General features: G+C 48.2%; 6 protein-coding genes across 6 annotated transcripts; 2 read left to right on the top strand and 4 right to left on the bottom strand.

Moving 5' to 3' along the window:
• Positions 1–151: 151 nt before the first annotated feature.
• pgxB (putative extracellular exo-polygalacturonase) lies at positions 152–1,728 on the bottom strand (the record flags this gene model as incomplete). The annotated part of the gene is made up of 5 exons (XM_043305638.1): positions 152–586; positions 637–882; positions 937–1,110; positions 1,169–1,336; positions 1,390–1,728. 5 exons carry the CDS (start codon positions 1,726–1,728, stop codon positions 152–154), a joined length of 1,362 nt encoding a protein of 453 aa, XP_043161573.1.
• A 1,005-nt stretch (positions 1,729–2,733) lies between these two features.
• Asppvi_009789 (putative C6 transcription factor) lies at positions 2,734–5,296 on the bottom strand (the record flags this gene model as incomplete). Its single annotated transcript, XM_043305637.1, has 4 exons — positions 2,734–2,817; positions 2,868–2,963; positions 3,014–4,618; positions 4,676–5,296. The coding sequence occupies 4 exons, from the start codon at positions 5,294–5,296 to the stop codon at positions 2,734–2,736; spliced, it is 2,406 nt and encodes an 801-aa protein (XP_043161572.1).
• A 4,850-nt stretch (positions 5,297–10,146) lies between these two features.
• Asppvi_009788 (putative chromate ion transporter) lies at positions 10,147–11,933 on the top strand (the record flags this gene model as incomplete). The annotated part of the gene is made up of 4 exons (XM_043305636.1): positions 10,147–10,392; positions 10,451–10,572; positions 10,655–11,232; positions 11,305–11,933. The coding sequence occupies 4 exons, from the start codon at positions 10,147–10,149 to the stop codon at positions 11,931–11,933; spliced, it is 1,575 nt and encodes a 524-aa protein (XP_043161571.1).
• Positions 11,934–12,312: 379 nt separating this feature from the next.
• Positions 12,313–13,201, bottom strand: Asppvi_009787 (uncharacterized protein; the record flags this gene model as incomplete). Its single annotated transcript, XM_043305635.1, has 3 exons — positions 12,313–12,841; positions 12,921–13,024; positions 13,106–13,201. 3 exons carry the CDS (start codon positions 13,199–13,201, stop codon positions 12,313–12,315), a joined length of 729 nt encoding a protein of 242 aa, XP_043161570.1.
• A 1,214-nt stretch (positions 13,202–14,415) lies between these two features.
• Positions 14,416–14,832, top strand: Asppvi_009786 (uncharacterized protein; the record flags this gene model as incomplete). Its single annotated transcript, XM_043305634.1, has 1 exon — positions 14,416–14,832. The coding sequence occupies one exon, from the start codon at positions 14,416–14,418 to the stop codon at positions 14,830–14,832; it is 417 nt and encodes a 138-aa protein (XP_043161569.1).
• A 958-nt stretch (positions 14,833–15,790) lies between these two features.
• On the bottom strand, positions 15,791–17,105 carry Asppvi_009785 (glycosyltransferase family 8 protein; the record flags this gene model as incomplete). Its single annotated transcript, XM_043305633.1, has 3 exons — positions 15,791–15,853; positions 15,910–16,550; positions 16,634–17,105. 3 exons carry the CDS (start codon positions 17,103–17,105, stop codon positions 15,791–15,793), a joined length of 1,176 nt encoding a protein of 391 aa, XP_043161568.1.
• Positions 17,106–17,332: the final 227 nt, after the last annotated feature.

The raw sequence follows: 17,332 nt of genomic DNA, 5'->3' as shown, positions 1-17,332 counted from the left end.
CTTTACTAGTGAAAAGTGTCTGGAGTGACTATCACCATACCACAGTGGCCCGTACGGAATCATTAGATGCACTTCTCATCAAACCCTTGATGAGAGTTAAACAGATGCCTTGAGCCAAGTCTTTCTATGCACTATTTACATCTGCAAACACTCAAGCCTTATATTTCAGGTTCCCGGCCAAACCAACCGAGCGCTTAGTCGTCGAGTTAGTCGACGACTGGCAGTCAACTCCAATGTCACCCTGAATTCCATCACAGATAATTACTGGCGGGCTCCCCGCAGGACTGGTGAGGTGAATGTTCTTAAGCTGGATCCCAGAACACACGGCATTAGGCGAGCAGGTCAGATCAGCCACGACCTTGCCCTGTTTTCCAGACGAGGTTCCATAGATATTCTCAAAGACAATGTTTGTGAAGTTCACACGTGAAGGGTAGGCAGCACATTGTGTAGCATTTATGTCAAAGTAGCACTGATCCAGGACGATAGGATTGTCGGTGTTCTCGATGCGGATGTTCTTGTAAGTGACGTTGTTGATGCGGCCATAGCCCACATTGGGACCAGCCCATGCCTTGAGACGAGCACCGTTCTGAGAGAATTAGACGTTGGCCCCAAGAATGGGGGAGGGTCATTACTTACTTGACCGTTCAGCAGGGTTACGTTTTCAATCCAGACATTCTCGATGATATCCATGACTCCGGGGTACTGGCCGATACTCCCCATGGACGCTCCGTGCGTGCCATTACACCAGAGATTCTGCACATAGACGTTGGTGGTGTTGGGCTTCGGCGAGAGGCAATCATCACCGATATCGACGCGAGTGTTCGTGACTGTCAATCCATCGACGTTGAGCGTGTCAAACCCATCGGTATTCTTGGGGAGTGCCTATTTGACCACCGTTACTTTATCCTCTTGCTTCCACAGGTGAAGGAAACCCACCGATGCATTAGTCGAATACGCATGAATAAAAACGTTGTCAAACGAGACGTCTTTGGTGCGGACGAAGAAGTTGGTCCAGCAGGGAGAGTTGAGCTGCGTAATGCCTTCGACCGAGACTCGGGTGGCGTTCTCAGTCACGAAGAGGATGGGCCGATAGTATTTGTTGTTGGGATCCTAGAGACGTCAGTACAACTCTATACAGAGGCATTGACAAGCTTCCACGCATACTTACCAGAATCTCTTGCCCAGCAAACTCGTTGTACCAGCGCTGTCCGTTGCCGTTCAGGACCCCGGAACCAAAGATCTTGATGTCCTGACCACCCCAGCGCCAGAAGCTGATGGACTTCTGGAAGTCATAATAGAAATTGTTTGCTTGCCAATAGGGCACATCGTTGGTGAACTTTATAGTATTAGCACCAGCTAGAGACGGATTTTAAATTTAGGCTAAAATACCTTTAGTTCTCCGTCCAATTGAACCTCGATATCCTTCAAGAAAGTCAGATCAAGTTTCTTGCCGATGATATACTTCTTCCCCTTCTGGAGCAACAGCCTTCCCCCACGGTTGGCCTTCTTGATACCCCACAGGAAGTCGGCAGAGACATCGTCTGTATCACTGCTAGAGGGACGAATGATCACTGTGCGACGATGGGGGTGCTTGTGATGAAGAGCCCCAACCTCCTTCAAGGTTACCACGTCGTTAGCAGGAATAACTCTTGCACCAGGAATGAGACCATCGACTGCAATTGAGCTGACTGTGCTCGCAAAGAGCGCTGCAAGAGCGAGAAACTTCATGGTGAGCTCGGTGTCTCGCTACAAGATGCGTACAACTAGAGACAACGCAATTGAGCTAGGTATAGCACTCCAATGCTCATGCTGACTCTCTTATAGAGAGAACTTCCGCCAAATTGCCAGCGCACATGCCTTCTGCCAATCTTCTCCAGTGCTTGGCTTTCCCCGGATTATGAGCTAGAGGGTACGCAAGGATAGAGTTTATCCGCCTATAGAAGTCGTCCATTGCGACGGTCAGAGTGAAGTCGTTTAATGCTTCTCCACATTATGCGGGGAGATTTGGAGACACAGACTCAAACACAAGCTAAATTACTTCAAGCATCGAGCGTTCCTGTTTTGCGCGATATTTCCTCCGCTGTGGTACAGGGATCAGCCAAAAAGTTCCACCAATGAAGGTGCACATGTGCCTAAAACAAGCATCATACGGCGATGATTACATCATCCTCCTGAATCATGGTATTCTTATCATTGATTCATCAGTGCGCATACGGAGGGCAGAGGATACCATCAAATTACGTCGCAATCGCTCCAGTTGCTGGGGCCGCGGCGGCGACTACGATAGCGTGTGTAAACAATCAGAAACCACGCACCTTTCTGCCGGGATATGATTCAACGCCAGTGTGGTGTACCACTCACCTCTACGACATTTCATCATTTATGATGATATCATCATAGTGATGAAGAAGTTCTTTGTGATGGACTTACGGCATAGCTCCAGGGTTCTTGTTTGGCAATGACTATCGAACGCAAGATATGCAGAACTCCTCGATGGTGTATAAAAGCTGCTGGAACCTAGGATTGCCCAACTTCTATACTCAGTATCGGAGCAGGTGTGGCTTCCCTTGCCGAGATGACTGGGTGCTATCAAAGGCGAAAGAGACTCTGTTTCATCTATAAACGGGATCTAACCGAGAGATCATGTACATTAAGCTAGTTGGAGATTTGCCGTGGAAGATCGCAAGTTAACTCCTTACTTCTTTGAACGCCTTTCTCATGCAAGCTAGTTGCTTAAAGCCCTGAGAAGAAATCGTTATTCCAAATTTCCGAAGCTCCATAGTCGGTCATGTCGAAAAGGGTTCCAAAGTCCAACGGCTAGTTTGTCAGCTTCTAGGTCGATTCAATCATTTGCCAGGGAGTCTTACCGAAATGTCCTCCATGGAGCTAGGAACAAAAGCCATAGGATCAAAGGGCAGATTAAGTGGGGTACCCGCAGTGAGCCCGGGTGTTGAAATACTGGCCTAGTCCTGAATTAGCGAATAGCCGCTGTTGGGATGCTGCAATCACTCACTTCCTTTGAGCTGTTTTCATCTTGATTGCGTACGTCGGCCCAAGGCACCCCGCTCATCAGTAATTGGCAGTCTCTGATGGCGTTTGTACCAGCCTGATCCATAGCCTTGAAGGAATCCTCCCCTTTCAATCGCGCCTTGACAGATGCAAGCGTGATACTCAGGAAGATATATGGCTTACAACCCCTTCCTCCTGGTGCAATGCGACAGCCGAAGAGTTTGATGGTGTTTTCAACGGAATGTACCATGACCGCTTGCTGGGATTCCGCCATGTCGTTGAGGGAACTCAAGACGCTATTTTGGCCTTGGAGCATGGACTTTGACCGCAAACACTCGTCAGCCTGCAGAACTAGCTCCACACACACCATTGTCGCCGCTTGGAATAACTCTTCACGGAACATTCCGCCGGTCAAATGTCCAAGATGAGGATGGGGCCGTGCTTCGGCAACGTCAAGAGGGGGGTCCAGCAAGGAGAGCATATCCAGCGCCGAGTCGAGGCAAATCTTCCGAGAGTAGGAGAATTTGGGAGTCCGCATGATACTGAGGCAAAAAGGGCGATGGAGGGCTAGCAGATGCCTCCGTATTATGAAAATAAAATATGACTTGGTGAACGCTGGATTCTCAACGCCGGGGATATGCGACAGACATCTGTCGCTTGGGAACAAATCCAAAGCATCATTCAGAGACTGCATGAGCTCCTCGCTCAAGCTCAGAGCCTCGTCATACGAGATTGTGAATCTCAGGCGGTTGACGAGCTTTACTATATGTACTCGCACGGCCAATGTACGCGAAAGTAGGACCTGAAAGCTGCTCCGAGTGAAGATGCCAGGATCTTTGGGAGGCGGATCTTCTGTCATATTTTCGATCAGATCTGCGTCATCATAGTTGGACGGTGGATCGCAATCATACTCCTCCAGGTCAATCGTCGGCGGCATCCCTCCATCCATCGACGACTGTAGGTCTAACTCCAGTATGGTAGCCCACAAACGGCGGCGCATTTCTGCCCAGAATCTAGACAGCTTCTGGAAGCGCAACGGGTTACGGTGTAAGCCCATGGTCATAGCTGATCGTATCAACGAGCCAGATGATATCCAAATGGTATCCCCATCACAAGCGTTCGCTTGGCGCGCAATCAACGACAGACAATGGACTTGCAACATATCAAAGTTGGTGTTCCGAGATGACGTTGCGCTCCATGTCTGGACTGTTTCGATCCAATGTATTGCAGTACTCGCAAGTGAATCTTTGCCGTTGAGCTTCGTTGTTGGGCTGTAAAAACAACTGCTAGCGGCCATTAAAAGCAAAAGCTTGGCCAAGAAAACCATATCGGGGTTCTGGGGTGCAGTCCAGTAATCTTCGTACTGCTTGAGAAAGGTTGGTATATGCAGGATGCGATATGTGGTTTCAAAATTGGACAAGTACAACTGGACTAGTTCATCAGCAACTTGGCGAGGAGGAAGCAGGTCCACAAAAGAAGCCTGCTCCTGACGCACACGTTGCTGCTGTTCTTGTCTTTTCTTGGGCCACATTTCTTTCTGAAATTGTTTCAATGAATCTTTCTTATGCTTGGATTTGCGTTGCCTCAAGAAATCACCCACATCCCGGAACTACAAAGAACTTAGTCCGGAGGAGTACAACCAAGCGACAGGATGCTAGCAACTTACGAATGAAAGGGCTAGCATAGAGTGCGAGCGACCACAGTACCTAGTGTTAGTCTTTTTCCCCCGAAAAGATGCCCATGGGAGAGACCGGATGTCTTCGCTGAGATAGCGTTCGTCTCCCGTTATACGGGGTCCCGATTCTGAGACGATCGAGGATACGGTGCCCAGGGTCTCTGGAGTTTGAATTGAGCTGGCTTTTACCAGTGCATTTTCTAATGTCAGGACTCGGTTGCGCAGCTCCTGCATCTCATCAGAGCGGCTTTTAGGTTTTGTAACTCTGGTCGGAAATGGTCGGTGCTTGGAGTCGAAAACATAGACACCACTATAAACAGGACTGCCGCGATGATCGCGATCTGTGGACGCGCGAGCACGGTCATTGACAAGCGTATCTTGGTCTTCAACGCGTCGGGCGCTTGATAGCGAGCCAGCCTGAGGTCCTACATAGATGCACTGATCTGGAGTCTTGGACTTGATGCATTGGCTGCATGGCAATGCTCGATCACATTTGAGCTTTCGACGTCTGCACACGGTGCATGATAGCGGTGGTCTGCGCCGACGTGCTGCGGATTTGGGCGATGACCTTGAGTGCACCATATGAGGCGGTGACTCCTGATCGTCCTCCATCTTTGAATGGCGAGAAAATCAGTACTTCAATGGCTTATGACCCCACAGGCGTGGTTTTCACGGCGTTTTCAGCTCAGGGCCATTCAACGGTCGCTGATGCTAGAATAACTGGTAATGTCCAACAGTTATGGAGACTAGACCCACCGAGGGCTTATCTGATCGACTCTATAAAAGATGACTCAGTTTGACCAGATTTTGAACTGTTCTGATGGTCGCGCCTGTAATGCTGAGTACGAAGGGAATCGGGGATTAATGTCGCAGCCTCTCGGCGTTACTGAATGCAGTAGTTCCCGGAGTCGGCAGTGGCTTCGGAGATGCCTATTATAGCAATAAACTCCGTCGTCGGACTTTCAGGCTCAGACGCTGTCGCTATCATGTTTTAGCGGTTAATATGAGATTGTTTGTCCTGAGTAGGAAAATGTTCCTTCTTCGACCAGTCAAACCATATTTAATATTATTCAAAAATCCAGTTACAGTTCTCCAGCTGGGCTTTACTCCTCGTCCTATAATCAGGCAGCGCGAGTGAATTCAGTATCATTTTCAAGACAATGTTCCATATATATACTGTGTTTGGCTATACAATGCTATATCGAAAATGATAAAGCCAGGAAACGCGCCCATTCTGACAAGTGCTCTCGCAGGAACGAACCAGTCGGAAATAGTCCTATCAACAGAAGGCAGTGAATCCCCCCCGCAGTCAGCGCCACAAGGGTTTCATAACCGAGCGCACGTAAACAAGTCCATAGACCATGAGGTATTTTGAAATGACAAATGCCGTGAATATAGCAAGATAGGGCCAGATTGGGACTCATCTAGACCAATCTCTGAAAAATACGATGAGGTTAGCAACCTCTCTTTAAATTCACAATTAAATAAGACTCACATCGTCACCTCGACTGTACTTGCAGTATCCGCAGTGGCCATAACCATCTGGATTTGAGAGATTAACCGCTGCAACGTTCGGGATCAAACGACCCAGACTGACGAATCACGAATATGACGCTTTATAATTTTTTATTTCAGGAACACATGCAAAGGGAGGGATATCGGGATTTCGGAAGTCTTGTAGTCGGGCAATTCACCCAGCGGAACGCGCCCATGATATATGTTTAAAGAGTCCGACGAGAGGGCCGTCATTACACTCAATCGATTTCTCTCATAGATTTTACTCGCTTTTGTATAATTTCTGAAGAGGCACCATTGTACTAAGATGAGATCCCTTCCACGTCGTACGGCCAGCTCAGTCTGCTTAGACAACTTGCAAAGCAAATGTCAACACTCCACGTAAAAGCACAAAATCAACAACCTGCAAAATTGTTGCAGTGCTTTCGCGCGTTTTGCAAAGTACAATTTGTCCTCGTGGTTCTTTCAGCCGTAAGGATCAATTCATAGTTCCCAGATCCGCGGAGCTCAGAGAAGTCCTTCTATGAACAAAACCCATTCTTTGCACCGTATATCAAAGTCGAAGTATGCGTCGCGGACTATTTTCCTTAGTCGTCTGCACGCTCTTCTGAATGCGGACCGATACAGGATGTTTGCATGTACATCTTCATCGCTGTCAAATCTTTCCGAGAGAGCGAACATCCCATTAGGTGGTGATGACTGGGGCTGTAAGACGACCAACGTGAGAGAATCTAGGCTGTCGAAGCTGCGTCTTGTCAAATTTGTCAACAATCTTGCCACAGGGTGTTCACAGGCACGAATGACCAGATGCCTCAGTGAGTCGGGTAATTCTGGGTCGTCGGTCAGGACGCACTGTTCGATCTCTAGGTGCTGGAGGTTCGTAAAGAAGGCTAAGGACTCAATCTTCGGATAATCGTCCCAGCGTAGCCCCCAATCGTATAAATCAAGATCGACAATGATATATTGAAGGGTTTCTCTTTGTGAATTGAGGATGGCAGTCAGTTCTGAAACTTCAACAAGATTCGGAGTTTCAGAATCAGTCTCGTAGATCAGTGTTTTGAGACTCTTGCATGCGTATATGAGAGTTTTCAGGAGGTTTGTATTTAAAGACGTCCGAGTAAGGGAGACTGAAGCAATGTTGAGAGACTGCGATGGGAGCATGAAGTCTGAATCACCAGCGCCCCGTACATCAAGGAGGGAAAGGGAAAAATATTCGAGGCACGACGAACTCAAGAAGAAGGATAGGGTGTCTGCCTGAATGATATTCATCTGGCCCCAAGTTCCTCCAATATCGAGAGTCCTCAATTTGGACAGATACGGAGAAACCAAGTTTTTTTGTATCGAAGGCATATATGAAGCTCCCAGATCTTTCAAGTCTTCTTCTCCTAGCGTCAGATCAAGATATTCAAGATTTGGTGTGTGAGTACACAATAGCACGATCAAAGGGGGCACTTTTGCGCTCACGATAGATGAGAGGAATATCGCCTTGTCGTTCACGCAAAGACATTGAACCACATCAACTATCAGAGCTATAGTTTCTGGTGTGAGTGTTTTCGACCACCTTTCGGGCGTCCGGGATTCCCAGGTCGAAGTGTTTATGACTATCTGGCGAACGCGTGATCCAAGGTCGGGCCGAGAAAGAAGAGTTTGAGTAAAGCCTAGTAGAGAACAGAGACCATCTCTGCTGCCGCTGGTCTTGTGACAACAATGACAATGAAGCCCATTAAGGTATGTTTTGAAAAGTATCGGCTGAGCCAGCGCGTAGAGCTGGCGGGAAGTTAGGCAAAGGGAGAGAAGAACTGGCCAGTGTTCAGCTGACTCAAAGAATCCGATGATGAAGAGAATAATTTCAGCAGGTAAATTGAAAAGACTTCCCATTGTGAAGCCAGAGATGAATGAGTGGAGGGAGAAGGAGTAGGTATGGGACCAAAGTGGCGGTTGTTGGTGTCGAGATAATGGATGTCTGGGAACTGGGGATCCGCATGTGTTCGTTGTATCCATGTCCCAGTCAGACACTCCACGCCCTGCGTCATGCCTCGACGGTGCGTGAGCCGGTAGGTCAATCCGTACAGCTTTTGCATGTCTTCCGCCAAAATCTTCCTCTTGTGAAACTGTCTTCCTCTCGTGTGTACGCATATTACTGCACAACATAGCCTTCTTAGATGCAGGACACTGTATGAGCATGCATCCTTCAAGTGTGGTAGGATTGCCATGCTGCAATATTGGTGACCAGCAGGTTCTGAAGACTCGGAGTAAGTAACCTTCCGCCGTTTTGCCTCCTATCCCCGTCATTTTCTTCTCTGGCTCCTCGGTTTCTGCTTGGATGGCCCTCTCAAAGAGACAAATGGGTTGTATACGCGATGCATCAAAAGAACAGAGCTGAATTTACCATTCACAATAGATGTATCTGAGGCAGTTCGCATCGAATCTGTGGGCACAACAATCGGTATCCTGTGTTGCACGCCGAGCTTCTTTCGTTGCAGCCATTGGATACCCCTGTGTCTCTTCCAACGAAGGTCGAGCGATAGTTTCCCTTGCTTGTCAACTCATTAATACTGCAGACCTGGTACTGTAGTGCAGTTATCATCTCAAGCTATCCTTCGGACTCTGAATGTTAACATATGAGCCTTCTATAGCAGCAGGTGGCGCAGGAACTTGATCAGACCCAGCAAACATGAACGACCTCAGGTGCTTCGTTCGCTGTTGAAGAGTTTCAGTATTCAAGCGTCCGTATCAACATGCTCAGAGGAAACGAGATTCCGAACAATCATGTAGCCTGGGCCATTTCACGGCAGATTGTTACTAGTTCAATTGCCTATTGTGCTTACTCTTGAGTACTGAGCACAGGATTTGCCATCCAACTTTGCTCTGACAACTGATGCCCGACTTTCTGGAGGCGCTGAAACTATCTCTGGAGCCGAGCAACTGCCGCTGTGACAATGAGCCTGGACATAGTCCATTCCACATAGGTCTCCTTTTGGAGCTTTCTGGATCATCTAGACAACCACAGGTGAACACGTCTTACAAGAGCTGTAGTATACAGCAGATTCCTATTCATGACTACCGTTGGGTTAATGGAGTGGGTCTCAGTGCGCCGAATATTATTGAAGAAGTGCATAGGAATCGTAAATTAGGATGGAAAACTAAATACACGCTCTTATTTCCCAATAGGAAGGACTAGCCTAAGGGTATGGGTGACAGGTACAGCTGTTTCCAAATGGTTCAGGAGGCCGCAGCAGATACTGCACTTCTCTAAAGGCTCTCTAGCATCCACTTTCATCAAAACATCATGGCGACCCATGTTAATCAGAAGGTCACGCAAGGACTCATCGCCGTCAGTCACCTCAACGCTGCGCTTGGCGTTTTAGTAGCAATCGCCCCTTGTGCTCCCTAGACAGCCACTCATTGGAAAGGAATCAGACGTTCATCAGATTCTGGATTGCATATGATTCACTATCGGTAGGTAGTGATTTCGGAGCATAGTAGTATTGATCTTTGCGATAGAGGCGTACCTGTTTAAGGTAAGGTAGAATTACATGTATTTTATCTTCTTCAATCCTTATCTGCTGTCACCATCAGATGCTACACAAAGAGAGTCTGAGAAAAAGGAGCTTAGATTAGAGTTTGTGGAAATATATTACCACTAGGCCGAAAAGGCGTCCCGACGATAGGCTTACATACCATAATCTTACCGTGTTTATCCTAATAGCTTTGCCCATTTCCTGGTCCAACCATCTTGGCAATTGTGACAAGGGGCGTGACATACTTCTCTCTTATGAATGGCCAGTTTCTCTGGGCCGCCAAGGAGCCACATTCAGACGGAGTAAATTGGTATAGCCTGTGAATTGATGCTTAAAATGACGAGAGACTGCGGCGATATCAGTAATATTATTTATGCTCTATTACCGACGGATTACTCGCACATCGCTGGTTAGGATAGAACAAGGATGCAGCTGCCGCCGCCATTCTCGCGCTACCTTTCTTCGCTCCGCGCCCTGAACCAGCGCGTACAAGAGAGAGCGGCCTCTGAGCAACGTAAAACAAGTCTTGCTAGCCGATTGAGTGATGTGTTCTTACGAACATGGCATTTGGGGTTCACAGCTTTTGGAGGACCACCAGTCCATTTCCAGATCTTTCACGAAAAGTTTGTCGAGGGCAAAGGAGGACAGGAGAAATGGGCGGATGAGCAAACAGTTAGTGCGGAACCCAGCGAAATATGGGTACAATAGGCTGATCGGAATGACCTTGTAGTATCAAGAACTATTTGCCATCTGTCAAGCTCTTCCCGGGCCTGGAAGCACAAAGATGCTTTTCTGCTTGACTTTATTGCATGCAGGCTTCATTCCAGCTGTATTTGCTTTCCTTATATGGAGGTGAGCTCTCGGCATCATTCTTATGTTCCATGCATCGTTAGAGGCGACACGCAACGGACGGTGCAGCTAATCTCCAGTCTAGTCTTCCCGGAGCAGTTGGCATGTATGCACTCTCCCTTGGTGTACAAAATATCAATGATGTTCTCCCGGAAATTGCATATGCATTCCTTTCTGGCCTCAATGCTTCGACTGTGGGAATTATTGCTTTGGCAGCCGTCCAGCTAGCAGAAAAGGCAATAAAGGATAAGCTTACCCGCATTCTAGTCATCTTCGGCGCTTGTGCCGGCCTGTGTTACAATGCTCTTTGGTACTTTCCGCTTCTCATGGTTGTTGGTGGTTTGTCAGTCGTCATATGGGACGGATGGATGAGCCAGTATATCCGTAAAACCAGTGCTAAATGGAGACGACGAAACAGCCACCCCGAAGAGGCAAGGCAGGAAAATGGCGCTTCTAATGAAGTGGAGCTTCAAGAGCAACAAGACAGCCAGATGCGCAGCACTCCTTCTATTCAAGGCACCGTACGGTCACGGAAGACTGGACAGGCAGCATCGCTTCCAGAATCTGCTTCTGATGCGCAAACGGAGTCGTTGGAAGTCAGCGCTTCTCATGATCATATCATCCGGATCCGTGTCGGTATCGCGGTCTGCGTCGTCTTCTTTGGTACGTTCCAGCTTTGCGTTCATCCTCCAGCTTTCGATATCCAGCCATGAGCCTTACTGACAGCCAACCCAGCCTCTTTTATTGCAATCCTGGTGGCAAGAGGGGTCATCAATCACCCACCACTTGCCTTGGACTTGTTTGCCAACATGTACCTGGCCGGAACAATTATCTTCGGAGGAGGTCCCGTGGTGATTCCTCTTCTGCGTTCTTACGTTGTTGATCCTGGCTGGGTATCCGGCAGAGATTTCCTGATTGGCCTGGCTCTTATTCAAGCATTCCCTGGCCCCAACTTCAATTTTGCAGTCTTCCTTGGAGCTCTCGCGCTTCAGAAGTCCCAGTTTCCGACTGTATTTGGCGCTTTCCTTGGCTACATCGGCATCTTCCTGCCTGGTATCACATTGGCAGTTGCTGTGCAGAGTTTCTGGAGAGTGCTCCGTAAGAGAAAGTGGGTTGTCGACTGGCTTAGAGGAGTCAATGCTGCGGCCGTGGGCCTGGTCTTCACTGCTGTATACAGGCTGTGGCAGATTGGATATTTGACGCCCCAAGCCAGTAATGGTCAGAGTCTTGCTCTTGAGCCATGGTGGGTCGTTGTTGCAACAGTTACCTATGCGGAGCACGCTTGGTTCAAGGTGCCTCCAGCGATCGCGATCATCATTGGCGGTGTTTTGGGTCTCTGCTGGTATGGTGCTGTTGGTCGTTAACTCAACTTTGCCTAAAGATCAAAATGGAATATAGTAGTATGGCGCGAATATGGGTACGAAGAAAGCCGAGAGGGACGGATAAAAGTAGTCTTCGCATATTCTTTGTTTAATACAAGGTGAATCACTGCAGTGTGGTATTACTCTACGTAGTTGAGTATTCTTGGTCGAAACTCACAAGCCTTTTGGATTCGCTGTCTGCTCTCGATCTTTGAGACACGGTAATGTATATGGCATCCCAGCAACCACGGTGAAGCAACCAAAGCAAGGGCTGCAAGGCGTTGATTGAACTCAACCTTCGTCCCTCTCTGATCTCACATCTGCAAGGGTAGGCCTACGTCAGCGAATGTACTCTGAACGAGCCATTGGCATAGTGTATCCCCTAACAGTGTCCTGCCTCCTTCGATGCGAGTTTGGTTCCCTCATGGTGTGACTGAAGCGCGAGTCCCCCGCTGATCTTCTTTGTCACAGCCCTGATTCCTTCCTCGATGGTATCAGGATCATTCATAGACATCCAGGGGATGCAGCCATTATGATGACGCAATTCTGCATCGAGGAGGTATAGGCCTAGTCCGGGCTGCTTTGACACTCGGGTCACTTGTTGTAGGAGATCGCCCATGTTCTTTAAATGCTTTGCATGTTTTCGCAAGAAGCGCGACTCAATCGCGTTTAGTAAGGCGGTATCTTGACATTTCTCAGCCAAAGTACACAGCTTTTCCAAGTCCACGAAAAGCTTTCTCTGGACGTTAAAGGCCTCCCGACAAGGGCCAACAGGCTCGACGGGTGAATCAGGCCATTCACATTTCGGCGCCTCAATGTTTGTTGGCTTACACCGACCTCCTCGGCTGATAAGGTATTTCTCTAGCCATTGCATATCGATCAAGCACTCCTTAGCGCTCCTTTCCCAAAGCCTGATTGGCGAGATACAGTCAATACTCCAGTATTGCAGGCCACGCTCCCAACCTAGGGAGGGATTATTAGATGACATACATGGCAAATCCGTGCAGAGCAATGTTGGCTCGCGAACAGTCTGCTGCGAGCTTTCGATAAAAGATCCAGCTCGTCAATTCTTCGTGAATATGGCCTCTAACAGACTGTGAAATATAAGCCTTGGGTTCTCCAAAAGGGAGGTGCAATGGTGGTCATCTAGGATCTTTCAGTGGACACGAATTTACCTCTTCTAACTCGTTCGTAAATGTAGATGGCCGTAGCCATTGATCAAGGTCATGGCCTGAGACTTCAGAGATGATCGCCCTAGCTTGTTCAGACATGATTGTTGTAAGTGAAGAAGTTTGTCGGTTCTATTCTAGATGCAATGCTTCGAGAATACCCAGAAGCCTGAACATCTTCTGTACAAGAGGGAAATGTGGGAAGCATTGCAGCCTTGATATAGGCCCCGTCACGGAAATGCACCCCCGAATCATCATCATGACATATAGTCCACCTATCGTGAGTATATATCGTCTACAATACTTGCCAGCCATCATAATTAGGGAGCGCGAATGAAGCTGTAGTGAGGATGGCTCACGACGGAAAGAGTCATCACAATAACGTAGCCATTCCGTGAGAATGGTTGGCTGAAGCCCGCTCAATTCAATACCATTCTTTTGCAACTCGAAGAACGGACATTATCTCCATTTGTATAGAGCAGAAAGAGAAAGAAGGACATGTCGGAATTCGACTCCGGCGTTCCGTTTTAGTGATGCAATAAGGTGAAAGCGTTCGAACAAGTATGCTAAGCCTCGGGTAGGAGTATACATTCCCATCAACTTTGCAGTAACGCCTGGTCTGAATTGACCCCCCGTTCTCTATATTCATGTTTCTTCAGTGGTCGCTTTTTAGTTCAGGATCAAACATATAAGATCCGGTAGGGCGAACTCCTTCCGAGTTACGAATATCCTTCAGCTGCACTCTTTGTTTGGTCTCTTAAGCTTATGATGCATTGCAATCATGGATTAACTTACTGCGCGGATCCAACAGTTCAAAGTCAATTCAGCCCATTCAAGCTTGATGCTCGCTTCAGAAACTCAAATGAGCGTAGCTGGTTCCTCTTCGCCTTCAGCCGCCAAGATCCAACGCAGCATAGAGCTTGACACCATCATGTGGAATAGATATCCCTCCCGCGATCAGCAACGGCCATGGTAACGAGGTAGCAGTCAATAATGAGCAGTTGTGTCTGCCTGCTGCAGCGGATCAGTGCGATGTTGAAAACGTATTGCACGACCTCTCTACTCCATACTATTCTACTACGCTAGAAATGGTTGTTCACCTTATCACTTACCTTATCATTCTTCATATGACGTCATAGCTCCATTGAATTGGAATCAGGGCGGTGAAGGATGGCAGTATCAATCAAACAACCCGAGAAGCTTTTAACCATCATGTTTTGGAGCTCCCAAGGTTCCCTCCGTGCACTTAATATCTGTTACATTTTCTGGTCTCGCAGCGGCACGACCGCTTACTTACCTCTGATCGATGACCTCCAATGGTCAAGATGCTCTACAATGCCCTAATTCGGACCCATCACATCACATCTCGTAAAAAGGTGTCTGCATTGAAACGAGCAGCTGACACGCACAACTGTTTCGTACTGCTCCGCTATGGCGGATGTCCAGGAATTATGTATGTTGAATCCGGGGATATGAAGTCTGTGGAGTCGTGGGTCGATGTGGTGCGGAACCTGCGCTACAAAGATTTCCAGCTTGTTAGCCGACCAGGAGCGGTAGCAAGGGATGATCAAGCCGGAGATTCGAAGCTAGACAGACGTTCTCAGAGCTCAGATATTCCAACTTTACCGCACGTAGGGCTATCTGAAGTTGAGTCCGTCAAGGAATTTGGGAGTATTATGGAACAGCGGGGTGTTAGGCAGTGGTGGAGAAAGGGAATGGGTTACCTGAGCTGAGTGTTGATGATTGATCTTGAGTGCTACATCTTGCCTCAAGGCGCGCAGCTCTCAATTGGTGTTGGACTGCTTTCATGTGCCACAATTGGTTTTTGCGGCGCATTTTTGTGGTGATATCCTCCTTTCGGCGGGAGGTCACGAATACTCCTGCTCTCGCAGCGTTATAATGCCCTGGCATGCACGACAATTTGGCAGCAGTGAGGCTTGACTGTCAATCCTGACATCAACCCTCTAGAACTGTTGAGTCTGCTTGCCATGGAGGGACCTCGTCGACATGCTCCGCTTCAAAACAACAAGTCTCCCGCGGTTTCTCATCTCTTTCAGGGGGTGTTCTTGTTTAGTAACCTTATATTCAAATGGTTTTGACCATACCCCACCCTTGCCCTGCCTACATTGGCGGTGACCTCAACTCTTAGCTCACTTCATAGGGACTTGCTGTCCACAAGAAGGTCAGCAAGAGTGGTATGGCCTCTGCAACTGAAATCTCCATGATACTCACGGCTATAATATACTAAACTGTATTAATCCAATATTACCATATGCTATCCGCCTTGCAAGCATCCATTCACTCGAAGTTTGAGACGGCCTTTTTGTGCCACCCGGTCATTTCGAGCAGCCGAGCAAGGCTGTGGTCACTAAGTTTATGCACATAGCAGTATACGAAGTCCTTAGTTGATAGCTTTTGCGTTCAGCCGGTGGTTTAGTTGTTTTGGCCCTTTTTGAAGGGCTGTCAAGTCAAATTGCCTAAAGCGCTTATTGGTAGCGGTAACCATCGAAGAATTGACTTCACGTGAAAGAACCCAACGTCCATTTACCTGGTGATATACATTGGATGATGATAGATCAATGTAACCAAGGAAGTGGGCATTGCGCATGCCTGACCTTGAACGCCGTTCCATATGCCGCGAATGGAAATACTATGGCTAGAGAAGTATCCGTAAAAGCTGAGGAGACGGCCCTAGTGAGGCTTCTCTATTGGGGGCCAATCGGGAGCAGGGTAACTCAGTAGTCTACAAATGTCCTACAGAATCCAGATTAGCGAAATTTTGTACGAATCATGCGAATCTTTGTGCATACCTTTCGTCTTTGACGGAAGTCTTGGTAGAGTGACTTCCATACCTCCCGATCACGACACCCCCTCTCTTGCATTGTGCCGGGTTTATAGTCACACTTGGGTAGTATCTCAGCGAGCAGCTTCTGATTTGAAAGCACCCAGGGCTTTGGTAAAGGCCAGTCAGAGAAGTGCACAAGCTTGGCTTCTGCCAGGACCTTGTCAGGATCCCAAGTCTCATAGTCATTTCCAAAGAAATTGCGATGATCTTTTTTCCGGAACTCGCCGGTGACTAGGCCGTACTGCCGATGCGGAAGAACCAAGGCCGAATCTGCATAGCGATTATTCAAAAGCTCCATATCATATCCATGGGTCTCATTCGAATCAACTTCCACTTGACCGTGGAGAGCTGGTTGAGCACTCTCCATGAGGGCTTTGAATTCGCGATACGAAGGTTCAATCACGATCAGCAGGGACGATAGTTGCTTTGTATCCGGGAGCGCCCAGTAAGCTCGAGGCATAGCCGCTTTGGCTGGTGGGAGGAAGAAGAGCTCGTCCATCTTCTGGAGAATGGTAACGTCGGAATCAAGGTGTATGACGCGATCGTATTCTGTCTCGCCGAAGGCGAGCAATTTCGCGATACTCTTATCCCAAGATTCGCCAGAACCTGTGTCGATTGTTATCAGAGTTAGCGCCAGCTCTGCTTTTGAAGAACAGCCGAACTGTGACTCTGAACCCGGACACACGTACCTCCACCAGCCTTGATCATTTCCGAACTAATAGGTACCAGCAACGCCTTGTACTTCTCCTTTGCGAGCTCTAGCAACTGGCTGTCCCTGTCACGATCATCTGCAACGAACATATCCCAGTCTTCAGGATAGAAGAGAACTCTATCCGCTCGGCTACCTAACCGCTCCAGAGCTTCAAACACCATCACGGCGTTACACAGATATGCGCTCGAGGTCGCATACTGACTGTAGGCGTAACGCGACCAATCGACCTTATCATAATCGATATGCGAAACAGGAGCAGGCGGAGGGGCTTCACGGCGGAACCAAAGTATCAGAATGACGACGGCTGCGAAGAAAATCCAGGTCCGAATGTGTCTTAGTTGCCGCTTCGCAATCGCAAGACATGGCTCGTCGGGGATATCGAAGAAATCCGCTTCTGAAGACCCAGAACCCCTGCGGTAGGGAAGAAGGGAGGCCTTTTTGTTTCCCATTGATCATGGATTACCGAATAGTGAGAGCCAGGTGACCATTCTGGCGTTGTCAACGCGCATGGCTCAATTACTGACAGGTAATCACTCATCATGTCCTTAAGAGATCTGCGGACTCGACCATTACCGATCCCCGTGCACGTGACGGAGCCTCCAACTGCGTGTCAAGATGGTTTTTTTTGTTGACTCTTGCGTTTACTTTGTTTCTGTGTTTCAGATGTCGATCGAAT

Source organism: Aspergillus pseudoviridinutans (genome assembly GCF_018340605.1).
Source record: "Aspergillus pseudoviridinutans IFM 55266 DNA, scaffold_7, whole genome shotgun sequence".
In the NCBI taxonomy this organism is placed as follows: Eukaryota; Fungi; Ascomycota; class Eurotiomycetes; order Eurotiales; family Aspergillaceae; genus Aspergillus; species Aspergillus pseudoviridinutans.
The sequence above is the reverse complement of the archived record's forward strand: the minus strand, read 5'-3'. Positions and strand labels throughout refer to the sequence as shown.